The 15,413-nt window shown below is 41.0% G+C and overlaps 4 protein-coding genes across 4 annotated transcripts in view; 3 read left to right on the top strand and 1 right to left on the bottom strand.

Annotated features, from left to right (window-relative positions):
* LOC126558919 (GILT-like protein 1) overlaps positions 1-6,703 on the top strand; it is a 149,413-nt gene extending 142,710 nt beyond the window's left edge. Inside the window, exons 2-4 of the mRNA XM_050215009.1 lie at positions 3,140-3,216; positions 5,965-6,453; positions 6,530-6,703. Coding sequence (XP_050070966.1) covers positions 3,157-3,216; positions 5,965-6,453; positions 6,530-6,703 — 723 coding nt within the window. The 5' untranslated portion in view covers positions 3,140-3,156. The remainder of the gene's footprint in view (positions 1-3,139; positions 3,217-5,964; positions 6,454-6,529) is intronic.
* The window catches only part of LOC126556994 (RNA-binding protein 25), a 121,103-nt gene that overhangs the window by 22,101 nt on the left and 83,589 nt on the right, over positions 1-15,413 (top strand). The gene's annotated exons all lie outside the window — the stretch shown is intronic.
* On the top strand, positions 554-929 carry LOC126559527 (dolichol-phosphate mannosyltransferase subunit 3). Its single transcript, XM_050215696.1, has 2 exons — positions 554-720; positions 794-929. Exons 1-2 carry the CDS (start codon positions 571-573, stop codon positions 926-928), a joined length of 285 nt encoding a protein of 94 aa, XP_050071653.1. The 5' UTR covers positions 554-570; the 3' UTR covers position 929.
* LOC126558474 (trypsin-7-like) lies at positions 6,959-8,791 on the bottom strand. The gene is made up of 3 exons (XM_050214496.1): positions 8,491-8,791; positions 7,217-7,788; positions 6,959-7,138 (listed from the first exon to the last, which is right to left on the bottom strand). The coding sequence occupies exons 1-3, from the start codon at positions 8,789-8,791 to the stop codon at positions 6,959-6,961; spliced, it is 1,053 nt and encodes a 350-aa protein (XP_050070453.1).

Raw genomic sequence — 15,413 nt, 5'->3', positions numbered from 1 at the left:
ACAGATAAGTTGAGTTAACAGTTAATTTGAACTGGTATACTGGAAAGGACATTATACCAACCAAACTGACAGCATTTTTTGTACTTTGACAGCACGGCATCATAGAATGAGACAACCACATGAGCCGGCACATGCTGTTTCATTCGCACGCCTGGTCGTCATCTCTGCCCTCGTAGTTAATGCATGCATTTCTATTTAACTTCAAAATAATTGTAAACATTCCAAATAAATAGCATTTTTAGAAACAAGTGCCATGCTGTGAAACGAAAAGAAGTGCAAGATAATTCCATCGTAAAGGAACGTGCTAGGAATTAGTGAGGATCAACAGTAGAATAAAGGTAAAATCACTTTTCTTTGCTCAAAAGACTTTAGCCAATGTTGAAGCAAGAAGCACAATAAACCAAGTGTTGAGATCACCACAGCTCAGCAAACCATAAAACTGATGCAAGTTTTTCCTTTTTACAAAAATTTTTTAGGCCCTTTCAATATTACGGTAAGCAAACCGGGAAAGTGCTATCGGACCCATATTCCAACTACTCGGTCTGTAAATTCATCGACGTACGACGCGCAATGACGAAACTGTTCGAATGGTTTATGGCTGCGGCCTGTTTCCTTAGCGTATATTTCGCAATTATTCTACGCCAAGTGAAACATGAACTGTTGGATCAGTACATGCTGGAAATTAAGCTTTCACCCATATTTCTGGTGTTAATTTTTGGAGTAAGTAAGCAAATGGAAAGAAAAACTCCACTGGCTACTGGTGTCACGTTCAGTATTTTTCTTTCACTCATAGCTCTTTTCTGCCACCGTGGTACTGTATCGAACTTTCACCTTCAACAACTGCGAGGAAGCTGCTAAGGAACTGATGGAACAGATTAAAGAGGCTAAAGCTGACCTTAAGCGCAAAGGTTTGGTGCTGAGCGACTAACAGCAAGTATGTTTTTGGTGGGAGCTCCGTATGTTTTGTAAATAAAAGTTTTAAGAAAAAGTGTAAGAATTGTTAAATTTGTGTTATCAATTGTTCAATGCTCTGTGCTCTGTGTGGAAAAAGAAAACTCCATATCACATAGGTTTATATTTTCATCATATTTTTTCGTGCATCTGTTTTAGAAGAACTGATAGGTTGATATCGCACCCAAGAACACTTTGGTTCAATACTATACCAAAGTAAAAATTATTCAGATACATTCAAATGTTGGTGGTTAACGTGCGTGTGCTAATTAGAATATTTTTTCTCTCAGAACGCGTTCAATGCCAGTCCATTGCTAGAAGCAGTTCTACTTTATGAGTAATAGCCAAAATGCTAGAAGTCCATTCAAGCCTTAATCATCTTTGCTATTCAAATTTATGTAAAACGTTATTATGATTCTGTTGGGATTAATGTTAGCTACCCAAAAAACCTGTTTCAATCCGAACATCTTCTAAAAAACAGGAACTAAGGACCAGATACAGAACGATCGCCACACGATCACACAAGCGGGAAGAATTTTTTATTGCTCAAAATTTTCGCCGGTTCTTGTTGTTGTGTGCTTTTTCGCGTTGGGTTTGAATGCTAAAAATATCAATTCAATAATACCAAGAATACCATCTTCCCGGTAGAAAGCTGAACGTTGCCGTGAAAGCTTCACATCGCTAGTTTGATTATGCAAATACCGGTTCTGATTCTGAGAGGCCTTTTTTTGTGTGTATCGTTATTCCAATGGAGCAAAAAGTTGAATGTGTTTAAAATGTTACAAACTGCTAGCGTTAACATTTATCGATAACGCAATTGTTGAATTGTTCAGCAATAGCAAAGCCTTCAGTACGGACACGTGATACGTTCCCTTCAACTGAACTAAGCAGAGACGTCAAACATAAGGGCTCCGCGTGCTTACATATTGCCAATTGATCCAAAAAAGTTTTGAAGTAAAAGCTTAATTGATCCAATTGAGTTTTGGAGTAAAAGCAGCAAGGAACATGTCCTAAACATTGTCTAATTTCTGAGCAAGATTATTAGAACTATCGATATCAAGCCAATCCACAGGTGGTCCAGTCAATTGTTATGCATCGTTAGAAAGGCTCGGCCAATTGCTCTTTGAACAAGGCTGTGCAACGAGTGCACTCAAGATGACATCGACAACAAACTACGATCTCAGTTAGATGTATTCTTAAGGTACGTTAAGATGCTCAGTTTACAGTCATCGATACATAAGCCATAAATAAGTCATTGAAAGTTTGGACCTCGCGTTTGACTGCAAACAAGCCCAATTCGAAAGATCGAAATGACCGCTTCTACAGTTCCATTTCGAGGTTTTCCTTTTTTCCCTGTTAATGTGAAATTCATAATCAAGAATCAAAATGTGTTTGACATTACTGGTCTATTGTAGAGCTTTTTCACCGTACCTGGGAAGGAATGTTTGCGTTTAAATGGCGAATGGCACCTGCAGGCTAATGAATTATTGGATGTGTAAACAGATGATGAGTAATACATTCTTACCACACAAAACATCAAGCACAACAAGTATGAGCTTAAATGTTTAAAATGAAAACAATTGCAGAAATACACTCACACCAATAAAAGCTTTATATTTTGTTGGTAAAAAAGTTGAACAACTATTACCATATTATTTCCTTCAACCATAGGTATTTGTTTGCCTGTGTACAGTTAGAACATTGCTATGCATTAGAATGCCGTAGTAAACGATCCCGTGGAGCTGTAGGTGCTGCCGCTGCTGAGCCAACCGAATGTACGAAAGCGAGAAAAGCACACACATATGCTGACCCGCTCTACCGCACAGATCGATTGAGCTGGTATGCTGTGGACACACGACCGCGGTGCACGCTTTATGTGAGTTTGAAACGAGTTCCCAACCCACAGCGAACAACGCCATCGTTCAGTTCGTGTGCAACGGTTCCAGCGAAAAGAAGCGCTTCCTCGACAACGCCTGTCCCGGATACACAATATCGTGGCGAGGTGAACAGACGCGCGACTCGTGTAAATTCAACTGCTGCTGCTTCTTCTACCTCTTCCATATCTGGAAAGATCGCACCCCCGGACGTTAAAGGGAAGATCGTTTGATTCCGTAACCCGTTTTTCGTGGATCGATCTTTGGGTGTGTGTGTGCGCAGTGTACGTGTGTTTTGAGGGCTTCAACTGTGCATACCTGTTGCTTCAAGATGTACAAGAGCGTTCTTCTATTAAGCGTCTTCGCTGTCGCCTGCTATGGACAATCGAAAGTAAGTATGGTTTAGCCGGCTTGTGTTATGATGTGCTCTGTATGTGTGTGTGTGTGTGTGTGCGTCTTCTATTTCGCACGATCGCTGTGATCGTCGATCGACTGCGATGAAGGGCGCGGCGCCCGGCTTTGCACTCTATTGTGACCTCTTGGGTGTGTGGGTATTGGTAAAAAAAGGCGTTTTGTAGCAGAGAGAAAGAGGGTTCAACGACGCGCGACACAAGTGCAACCCCGTTTAAGGTGTGGCCACCAAGCGCCATCGTGTATGCGGCGTGGAAATTTTGTTCTCTTTCGCTTCCTTTCGTAGTTTGGGCACGATCTTTTTGTGATGCCTAATGGGTAGATTTTTGTTTATCCAACAGACACGAAACTTGGGCCTGTCCCGTCAGGGAACCGCGAATATCAACGAGCTGCCAACTAACCCGGCATTTTAATCGTTGAAATAACGATAGCGAACAGAAATTGTGGTCTAGTTGTTGATGGGAAAGAACGCCGGAAAGATTAAATACGCGCGAATGATTTGCTAATGCACATGAACGCACCAGAAGACGTTGTTGGGAGTAATTTACGAAATACAGTGGCGCTTCCTATACAAATTCCACCCAAAAAAAAGTGGGACAATGAGTGAGTAGTATGCCAAAAACCCAGTGCAATGTGAAAGCTTTTCCCAGTACGAGCAAGAGTAGTTGGATGTTGTTGTTGTTATTGTTGCTATTGTTGCTGACGTAGCTTTTATATTTCATGCCATGGCGTAACATTCTACTGGACGATTTGCATACACCTCCCCGTACAACGGTTGGTCAAAATCAATAGCGCAAGTGTATGCAAAATGTTCAGCACCTCATTTATACTATTTTTAAAGCTCCCTTTCGTATATTGATCGTGTTTAAAAATTCGATGAAGCTTTTCCAATGTAAAGCACACCAGATCCAGGTGAGATGCGATAGGTGTTGGCCTTTAGGTATTGGGGAGAAAAGAAAACGTTTTGTTTTGCTGTGTTTTGTGCCAAGGTCAAGAAAGTTCCGCTCATTCCAAGGCTAAACCATAAGGGGGAAAAAAGCGCATAAAATGATTTATGTGACACATTAGCGGTCTTTTGTTCAAGCAACGGCAAAGGAAATGTTTTCCATTTGCGTGATTGTATGTTTTATGGCAGCAAGCTAAACAGTATTGGATTTCGGTGCATGATCACTCTGATATTACAATAATGGCAGCTTATAGTACGTTAATTACTAAAAAGCATGTTCATTTTTTATAAATTCACTTCCTGGTAGTCTTGGCCTTGGAACGTCTTAAATGTGAATTGTTCCCCAACAGTAAACTGGTTTATATAACAAAAGTAGAAGAAAGGTATGCTATCCATACAATTTTAACAATAAATTTTTAAAATTAATTCTTAAATGATAGGAATGACTCGAATGGTAGGAATGACTCAAATGACACACAAAACATGAGTCAGTTAATGTTTTGAACTGCTTCCACCACAAGACCTAGACAGACGACGGGGAACTACTCTAACGAGAATGTCTCTTGACGAGGTGTCCTCTACCTGGTTGACATCCTAGTCCTTCAGACGACAAGGTCCTTTGGATGATTAGGACGGATCTTACTTCTTCTTAGCTTAACGACCCACTTGTACTAGGTCACGTCGGTCAACAAACGGTTTACTAGACTTGTTGATACCACTTAGTTGGATAGTCAAGCCCTCACAGGTCAGAGGGATCGGTCCGGATGGAATTTGAACCCCTATCCTGTCATATAAAAACCGGCCCTGTTGAATCCTTTACCGCCGGGCCGCGGCTCTAAGGAGCAATAATTATTCGATTAGCAGCAATAATATTATTTCGATTCCAATGCAGTCTAGTAGAAATTATCTTAAAATACTGTTACGATACAACTGTAATGCCTTTTAATGATGCAAACCATTTTCTTCCTTACTTGTGAATGATATGGTTGGAGAAAAATGGGGCTATGTGTTTAACAAAATTACCTCGCAAAGGTGAGGTTCTGTTCGTATCGTGACCTAATTTCGATGTTTGAACAAGTCATTCATAATTGTAATAAACCAACGAGAAAATTATTCCTTACACGAATGATCCTCTCCACACGCATGCTGTTGCTTTCATACATGCATGTTTGTTTTACGCTTGACTTGTTGTTTGTATAATAATTACTTAAAGATTAATATCACACAGTTGTAGAACTGTTGATTGACAAAATTGATTCTGAAGTCTGTTGTGCAAAACAAATGCCAATAATGCATTTGCATTCGGTATGTGTGTCTGCCATTCTCATGGGTGGTATTTGAACGTCCATTGATTGCTGTCCGGTATTTGATGAAGTTAACACTTAAACACGGCAATGACATCACACACGCTGGATAGAATCTATAAAGGTATACGACAAAGGTCTTCGGAAGGTCATCGGCATCATTAGAAGCGTAACAAGTGTGTATGAAGCAGAATCGCTATTCGTCAGATGAGCAAAAAATACAAGGTACAAGCGATTGCTATAAATGCCTAGAAGACGATGCATCACTATTTCAAATTCAAAAATGGCTCCAGTAATGTATACCTTTCGGCGGCGTGCGAGACACAGAACGTGACTCGCACGTCTATACAGTACGCCGGACATGTTCTGTGTCTATTATTTTGCAAACCGTTTCTTAATTGATGGATAGTACGCGACATTCGAAAACTATGGTTCACATGCTAATGTTGTGTTTGTGTAATGTTTGTTCAACTTGCAGGTGCCCGTATATGTGTACTACGAGTCGCTCTGCCCCGATAGTGCCGCGTTCGTAAACGATCAACTTTACCCCGTGGCTAAGGCTTTCAAGAAGAATCTAGAGCTGCATCTGGTACCGTTCGGCAAGTCCACCTATACGACGCAAGGTTCGGATGTGATGTTCACGTGCCATCACGGAGAAAATGAATGTTACGGCAACAAGGTGCACGCGTGTGCTATTCAGCACATCCAGGGCAATTCGTACCAGCCCAATATCTCGAAGGAAGATCTTACGCTGGAGTACGTGAACTGTTTGATGCATCGGGCTCAGCTGAAGGATGGCGCGTTCCCGACCAAGCGCTGTGCCGATGAGATTAAGATTGAACAGTGGCAAACCATCATGGAGTGTGCGAACAGTACCGAGGGTAGCCAGCTGCTGAAGCAATACGGTGATGTGACCAACAAGCTGCAATCACCACTTAAGAGTGTCCCCACCGTTGCCTTCAAGCAGGTTTGTAACAGTTCATAGTTATAACATGGATCTACTGGAATCACCTAACACAAACACGTTTTCCCTCCTCTTTCAGACGTACGATGATGAACTGCAGAAACTGTCCGTGCGTAGCTTCCGTCATGCGCTGTGCAAAAACCTGAGCCCGCAGCCCGTCGAATGTCTCGATCTTCCAGCTAGCGCATCGGCAGTCAGCTCCATCGGTATGCTCGTCGCTGTGGTCGTCGCTCTCGTTGCCAGGCTGTTTTAAGTCCTTCGGCAACAATTCGTAACAGTTCAGATGAAACACGCGACACAGAGCGTTGTGTGTGTGTGGGTAGTCGATCGATTTATTGATAATCATCCTCCACTAACTAGCGGACATCGCTTCCCAAGGGATTGCCTGTTCATTATTCATCTATTCCGTCCAAGCTGTTGTACTTTGTAGAATGTATGATACTTTAAAAAAATAAAGCCTTTTCAAGTCTGCCACAGGATCAGTGAGCAAGCGTCACACACTCGATCCTTAGCTACATAGACACGAATCTTTAATGTTACGATTAATCCAATGCAGATACTGGCTGACACGTGTGTAAACACCCGGAAAGTTTTTCTGGGCACAGGCACGACCCCACGAAACGACGCCAACGATTTCGTACTGGTTGGACCTGGGGTTCAGTACCTGCAACGGTCCTCCGCTATCACCCTGTGCGAAGCGAATGAATTAGAGAATGATATGAAATTGTGTATATGGTCTTAATCCTGCTCAACTAAAACATCTCACCTGACAGGAATCTTTGCCACCCTCCAGAAACCCGGCACAGATCATACGGTTCGTGATCTGAAACGCCCAATAACCCGCCCGGCGGCATTCGCGATTCGTTAGGATCGGTACTTCCGTTTGCTGCAGCGTACCCGACAGCCCACCGCCAGCCTTTGTCCTTCCCCAGCCAGTTACTATACCACGGCTTCCTTCGTACATTTCCGTAGCCTGTGGCAAACATATAGGCATCACACGATCACTGATCGACACGGGATAGGTAAGCTCCAGCAGTGCAATATCGTTGTTGTTATTGAAGACATTGTACCAGTTGGTTAGGATACGCTTGACACTACGCTCGATCGATGTTACGGTCGGTTTGCTACGATCATTTACACCAAACTGCACGCGAAACAACGCTCGATCAGGCTTGGTTGTACAGTGGGCAGCAGTGATGACGTAACGATCCGAAAGCAGGGAACCACCGCAGCTAAACTTATTGTCGTAGTAGAGGGCGGCCATCCACGAGAAAGTGTTGTCTTCCACCGAAGTGCCACCAACTATTCGTTCGCCTATTGGTTCGACCGAACCACATTCTGTTGTGAGAGTAAGGAATAGATTTGGAACGGATCGTTTGGGTGCTTTAATGGTTTGTGCCATTGAAATTTGATTTAAGTCCACCATGAGGGAAAGCCTTTTTTCGAGTATCCAAATGTTTTAGGCTGAACTAGGTCTTTTCTTCTAAGACTCTTCTTTTTTTCAGTAGTCTTCTTTTCTAAGATCTGCTTACATGTCAAGAATGTCTTCATTACGATTAGGATGGAATGTGCAAATCAGGAAACAGGAATCTTCAGAAATGTTTGACTAATTAAGCATCAAATATTGAAGTGATTTTGTAATTGATTTTGGGAAAGGGATTTTAAGATAAAAATTAGTTAAAGTAATAAAAGTTATAGTTATAATTTTGTCAACTATGGACATCCAGTTAGAAATCTTCAGTTTTTTTGAGGACTGTTGAATTCTAGAATAATACTTTTTGCTTCGATTCTATACTCATCTGTTACAGAAAATTGTACTTACTAGCATTACTTGAACCTATACAAACCGCCAGCGCAGCTCTCTGGCATTATGAGAAAGTTTATTGGCTATGTTAAACTATGTATTCAGCTGTTCAGCTGAAAATTTGGGCATTTTTATTAACTATCGAAAAACTTCAAGTCAAGCCTTTCTTTCGAGGATGTGCATCGAGCGACCGGTGCAGCTTTGGACAAGCAAAGGAAGTTTCTATTCTTACTTACTGCATGGTGTACAATTTTGCGACGGAACCGACGAATCGCCTGCAAAAACTGGAGCACCGATGACGCCCGTAATCCAGTCGATAATTGGTCGGGCACGATTTATTTCAAAGTATTCCGGACGCACCGTAACAAAGTTAATTATCCGTTCCTCTTCCGGTTCCGACTCTTCCGTTGGAAAATCCTTCAGTATGGTTGGTAATGTCCGAACTTCGTATCGTAGAGCATCCTGAGTTCGTAAGCCACATATACCACTGATAGACAGCAAGCAAACGATCACGCACACAATATACGGGTAATTCATAGCTGAGTTTGATGAATGTTTTTAAAAGTACTGTGACTTTTAAAGTGTATTTAACGTTTAATCTTATTACCAGCCGTACAAAAACATTTGATGAGCAACAAAAAAAAATACTATCACAATTTGATCAAACTCTTTCGCACGCCGACTATCGGCACTAGCGTAAACCCGTCTCTCGGTTCTCAGATTCAAGCGTTCACTAAAACCGAGACGCCGTCTACCAATTCACGGCATATTTTAAGGTCGCGGATAGTTGCAGACTAACGGGATCGACGTGTGTGGACGGAATGGAATATATTCCCAAAAAATTTCTGACGTCCGCCGATCTGCGTAGCTCGCCTGATTCTATTAGACCTGCCGGCATCTCTTTCCTACCCATTATTCGGAATATCAGTTTTATGGTATTTGTGACTTTCACTGACGGCTGGTTGTTGGAAGATGCTGAATCGTTTTATGCTGATCTGTCTTGCGTGCGTGCCGTGACCATAGGCACTTGCTTACATGTGTGAGTGTTGAGGGGGTTAAAAGCAACATAGACTGGTTTTGCACAACAATGACGACAGAGGAGAAAGCAAAATAAGAGAATTGAACGCTCAGGAGATCAGATCGAACAGGTGTTTAGTTAGTTAGGTTAGTTCCATCACAGATTAGCTTCAGGAGAGATGCTTATAATACTTATACCATTCGTTCAGAATAACGTTAATAACGTTAATAATATTCTGTTTCCTTACTCTTTCCATTCCGACGCGACAATGTTTCTAATTTCATACCTATATTTGGATAAAAAATCTTTTCATTTTAAGAAAAACGCCAATCATTTTACGAACCTACTCCTAATCTACTTGCCTTCTTGTACTAACAGTCGTGAATGTAGCCGTTCGCGCAGCATGTTCACAGCGCCATCTATCAGCCGCTAGCGAACGAAAGTTTCGTTCACTACGGTTCGGTCCCAACCAGCATACAGGTTGAACCACTTGAATACTGTTAAAAATAGTGTTTTACGACCCAACAAATGAAGCAGAAACTGATTAGTAATATTGTTATAGTAATATTGTATATTATATGTATATTGTTGCAAATTTTTCGAAGCAAGCAATGCTCATGTACGAGCATCTTCTTGCTGCTGCCTCAAACTACCTCAGCACCGCTCAGCACGGGTTCGTCCCCAAGCGTTCGACTTCTACCAATCTGGTTGAGTTTATCAGCACCTGCCACAAGACCATCGATGCAGGCCTTCAAATCGATGCGATTTATACGGACATCAAGACAGCTTTTGACAGTGTTACGCATTCGTTGCTGCTCGCCAAGCTTCAGGTTCTTGGCCTTCCGGGACAAATGCTGAACTGGATGCGGTCCTACCTCACCAACCGTTCGTATCGTGTGAAGATGAGGGTCCAAACCTCTCGAAGGATCAACGGGTCTTCAGGAGTGTCACAAGGGAGCATCCTTGGTCCGGTTCTCTTCGTAATATTCCAGTCCTGGTGCTGTACGAATGGCTTGGAGATATTCGTTGACAAATGCGTTGTGGTTACGTTTGCCAGAAAGCGTAATCCCTTAATCTGTACGTATATCATTAACGACACTGCCCTTGTCCGTAAAAGCTGCGTCAGAGATCTAGGAGTGCTCCTGGCGATTAGTTGAGTTTCCATGACCAGCTAGAGCACATCGTCGGTAAGGGCAATCAGCTAGTTGGCATTCTGAAGAAGATTGCGCGCGATCTTATCGACCCGATTGCCGTTAAGTTGCTGTACTGCTCCTTAGTTCGGTCCGTAGTGGAATATTCATCCGTGGTGTGGTGGCCCATATCGGCACGCTCGTTGGCTCGCCTGGAATTCATTGGAGTGTCCAGCTGGACTACAATGGACGTTGCGCGTTACTTGGCCTGGAGTCGCTGAAACAGCGGAATTGTAACGCGCAGAGACTATTTGTCGCAGTTCTAATTGACAATCGCGACGACTCATCGGCGCTTTTCTCTGTAATCAACATTTACATCCCGGATCGCCCCGTGCTAGATCACTTCTTGACGTAGGGGAACGTCGTACTCGTTTTGATGCCTCTGTACCGTTCCTCGTCATGTGCCGCGAATTCAACGCCGTGTGTGATCGTTTTGAACCAGACCTGTCGCGCTCTGCGTTCCTTATTTGTATAAGTACAGAGCGGCCCATCACTTGTTGATTATAAAACAGTAAATGTTAACTATAAATATAAACGTAAAAAAAGTCGTTCCAAGGGCGCACATATGGTTCGTTGAATTCAACAAATAAAATAACAAAATAACAAAATAACAAACGTTTGACTCATAATTCAGATTCAGAGGAAATAATGAAGAAAATTATGGAGTGAATGGACTGTTTTTTGGCAAAAAAAAACTTTTCCATCTATGAATGCGACAGCTCCCTTGGGACAATAACTCAGTATGAGAAGTCATCGTCATTATAAAGTCAAGACGGTATAGCAACTAATAGCCAAGGGCCTGGAGGTGCTGAAAAAATCGTACTTGTATTGTTACGACTGCCATGGCGAAAGCTCCAGATAACTTGTTAAATGACCAACTGGGTAGGCAAGTCAATAGTTTTGTTGAATGTGATTTTTTGTAAATGCAGGGACCGAACATTGCATTGAATCTATGAAGCATCTTAAATGGTTTTATCTTCATAGTTATACAAAATTAGTCAAATTGTGTCATCTGTGAGCTAAATGAGGAACTTTTCACTTAAGCAATATCATACGCAATAATTGTTGTAGCGTTGATAAAAATCTTCAATGACTACGATACCAAATATAAGTCACACGTGGGCTTCAAATACCACAATTTCTTTCTGCATAATAGACTTTTCTTCGGATTGTTTTAACTGTTTCATTTCCAGTCACTCGTAACGGTGTGTGTGCGTATTAGGAGTTTGTAATGAATGAGCTTAACTTTCATTGTGTTCCGATTTCTTAGAATGCGATGTAGCATCGCCCCGGGTACACAGTGAGCCATTGAGAATCACAACCGCGGAATAGACAATCCAACAGGAGGTGGGCAGCACTGGGAGTCAAGTCTTGGTAAGGCAAGTATAATGCTTTGTGCGGTACGTTATGGCAGTCACAATTGCAATCATTTGAAGCGAGACCAATCTCAGGCAATTCGTTTTTCTCGGTGCGTTTCGTTGCACACAATCATGTACAGGGAACAGAGCCTTGGAATGCGCCTACATCTTTCGTAGGAGAAACCGCGAGGCATACAATATTGTCAATTTTGATAGATAAACTATATATTCGTGTGTTTGTTGTGAGTAAGGTAACGATTTTCCTACTCTATTGATTATGTCTGGAGGACTGTTTGGCTTGTAATATTAAACATAGGGAAGCTATTTCTAAGCAATGCATTTTTGCATATATTGTTTTGAGGTCGTAGAATTCGACAACGGTTAAGTTCATTTATCATGAAGCTATCGGAAGCCATCGATCAAACGCGCCATCACTATCTGTAGTGTATCTTTACTACTAGCTGCGCTAACCATGCGCTCGTACGTAGAAAGACGCACGCTCTTTCTCTTTCCCTCTCGCTCCACATGAGGAACATCACGTTCCAGAGTTTAATAATGCTTGACCACGTGGCATTAGACACGATGATGAACCACAGCTAGGACAAAAAAGCTTGCTCTGCTCAAACGATGAGGTGGAGGTGGCAAAAAGTTAATCAAAAAGCTGACTGATACTATTCCCCAAAATATCGCCCAGCCATCGGACATTTACCCACCCGAATGTGGTGGAAATTATGTACCCCGAACACCTCACGAGATACTTCTCAATTAAGTGATTCTATGCGCGCACAAATGTCGTTCACAATCGAGCTATCGTTAGCAACAGGGCCGGCTGCTAGTGGGGGAAAAGCCCAGTGGAAAGAACACAACCTACAGGACTGCGGGGAGCGAGTATTTTTTCGAGTGGTTTGTTTGGTTTGCTCGATGGTAGGGCGTGAATGTGACTTTTGCTCTTCCGGAAGTGAAACAGCTGGATGCTGAAAGATTGTGATAAAGTTTCATGCAAAACGCACGCCGTGTTTCCGGTTGGGCGTAATCGGGTTTTTCTTGTGGAAAATCTCGGAATTTGTCATATTTGTAGAAGATTATTTTTATTATTAATTTCTAATTCAAAGTAATTTTGTTTTTTTTTAGATTAAAGTTATTACTTCTAGGTGTGATTGATAAAAATTTAAAATTTCTCATAATCTGCCTGCAAATGCCCTTGTTCCAAGCGGAATCTCGTTCCCTACATGCCAAAATTAATCGTTGTTGCATACACCGCTTACTGCTTTGCTGTGTTTGTGCACGCAAAGAAACTTCAAAATTACATGACCTATGCTTGCTATAGTTTGCTGTTTATCTTCATTATTAGCATTAGCTCCCTACATACGCTGCACGCGTTTTAGGAAGCTTCTCTTGTGCAGCTCGTGTTAGCGAAGACCACGTTGGAGGCTTAAGTGTGTAACCTAGTTTTGTGTGACTTGCCTTATGGTGTTACTCAAAGGCAGAACGTTCTCATGTTTATGTTCCTTTAACTTATACAGCATTCAATTTTATTATCTAAAGAGCATGTTATTTTTTACCAATTTGATAAAAAAAGTAATAAATAAAATTCATTGCAACTGAAATTTTTAATACGAACTGAAATCTATTTTCATAAGAATCCTAAACCACAAGACTGTGTGCCTGGAGGTTAATCTTCTCAAGAATCGACGAGGCGTCAATGAAACTGTGGATAAGTTTGTCTAAAAATAAGCACTGGACCGTAATTCTTCTACATGTTTTAGCATTAATAAAATAAAAAATTGTACATGTAAGCTAAGGTTGAATGCTGATACTGGCCTCTTCATTAGATATTACTATTACATTCCACAAGAAACCGGCAAATTCAGAATAGAATTAGTGCGTACTCTAACCCTCATGCAAGAAGAGCATTCGAAGTGCTTTTGATAATACACATACGTTCAAGGTGGACAATACACGTAAGCCTGCTTTTCAAAATCACGAGCTACATGTATAACGGGAACAGAAGATCAGTTTTATTATAGTTAAATACAATAAAAGTTATTGCTCTTTCAAACGCCCAAAGGAAACCGCAGTTGTGTTTGTTATTTATAAAAATATAAATAATTGTAGACAGGAGTTCACAATTTATTTTATTTATTTATTTATTTTAAGTGTGACAGCTTGTATCATATTTTAAAAAAGGAGTAAAAATGAACGTGTTTTTTTTTCAATTGTCATCGAAAGCTACTCCTTTTTCTTCTTTGACTATAGACGCAAAAGATGTTTTGAGTTCCCATTACTGGAATTCTTTGACGATTTACACTTGCCAGGCACTGCTGTGTGGAACAACGGAATAGCTCAAGAAACTTCCTTAGAAGATGGTATATAAGTTGTGTAGAGATAAGGAACTACTACAGTTTGTATCAATATGTTTGAAGCATAATTTTTGAAAGCATAGTTTAAAACAAAAAATAAAAAAAAACATGTAGCAAATAGATTACAAACATAAAATAAATTACAAACTGTAAAAAAGCGTAGTTTTATAATCTAAAATTCACCATTAATTTTACCCAACAGTAACATACTCACACTCTCTTCAGTTATTATTAAATACACTGTAAACCGTTTATTGATTCGCTTTTTATTGCACCTCCAGTGCAGTCGAACCATCGTGCATTGGGTTGCTGCAAAGTGCAGAACGAGGAACGAAACAGGAACTAATCACGGCTAACGGTTAAGAAGTAGGTGCAACGAATGGATGATAAAAATGGTTATAAATTTATCATAATTGCTCTGCGAACGTTTTATCGATAGGGATGGTGCTTTATCGGTTCATGATCTGTTTGCACTTTTCGATTCCAAAACCCATCAGCGTAGAAGCCAAACTGTTGTAAAAGGTTGCAGTGCGTAGTGTACTAGCCAGCAGCCATAAACATGGCCAGCTTGTGAAGAAGCTTGAATGTTCTAGCAAAAGGCAACATTACACACTTCGCAGTACACCGTTACGGTACGGTAATCATTGCAGCTGAGTCATTGGAAAAATGGCATTTTCGTGGTGTTGCAATGTGATACATCAGTGATACAAAATAATAATTTGTATCTTTGGCAGTGTGCGATCAGACAAAGGCTGTTAATTAATAGGAGAATTAAATGGGTTACTAATTACTTGACAGTGATTTCAAAAATATTACTTAAGCAACAACGTGTAAACGAAAATCACAACTAGAACCTCAACGTTCCAACGACAGCAATCTAAAACTCTGTTTAAAATTAATCCACAGGACATTTTTGACTATTTTTTAAGGAAATTAAAATTTACTGTACACACCAACGATAATGCAAAAATACAAACAAACTGTAGCATTGTACGTTCAATGCATTTGTGGAATTTATGCAAACTCGTTCTGTTTTTTGGGAGTATAATGCTCTTAAACGTTACAAGCGATTTATTAGAACTAAGAGACTAATTTTACACTCCAATGTATCACCTTATCCTTGTTCCCCACTGACCAAGAACAGAAACTTCCCGAGCGTGCAGTTCCTCCAGCCATAGCTTGCAATAGGACTAGGAATCTGCCCAGCACCAACTCATCACGACGCAAGCTACA

Source organism: Anopheles maculipalpis, chromosome 2RL (genome assembly GCF_943734695.1).
Source record: "Anopheles maculipalpis chromosome 2RL, idAnoMacuDA_375_x, whole genome shotgun sequence".
In the NCBI taxonomy this organism is placed as follows: domain Eukaryota; kingdom Metazoa; phylum Arthropoda; class Insecta; order Diptera; family Culicidae; genus Anopheles; species Anopheles maculipalpis.
Note: the sequence above shows the minus strand (reverse complement) of the source record. Positions and strands in the feature narration are given on the sequence as shown.

What these genes read in the sequence shown, in the direction of transcription:
- LOC126558474 (XM_050214496.1), bottom strand. Translation starts at nt 8,791, where the DNA reads ATGAATTACCCGTATATTGTGTGCGTGATCGTTTGCTTGCTGTCTATC. An exon ending in GCAAAATTGTACACCATGCA is followed by an intron (nt 7,789 to 8,490) that starts GTAAGTAAGAAT and finishes CTCTCACAACAG; the next exon opens with AATGTGGTTCGGTCGAACCA. An exon ending in GTGGCAAAGATTCCTGTCAG is followed by an intron (nt 7,139 to 7,216) that starts GTGAGATGTTTT and finishes CGCTTCGCACAG; the next exon opens with GGTGATAGCGGAGGACCGTT.
- LOC126559527 (XM_050215696.1), top strand. Translation starts at nt 571, where the DNA reads ATGACGAAACTGTTCGAATGGTTTATGGCTGCGGCCTGTTTCCTTAGC. An exon ending in TTCTGGTGTTAATTTTTGGA is followed by an intron (nt 721 to 793) that starts GTAAGTAAGCAA and finishes TTTCACTCATAG; the next exon opens with CTCTTTTCTGCCACCGTGGT.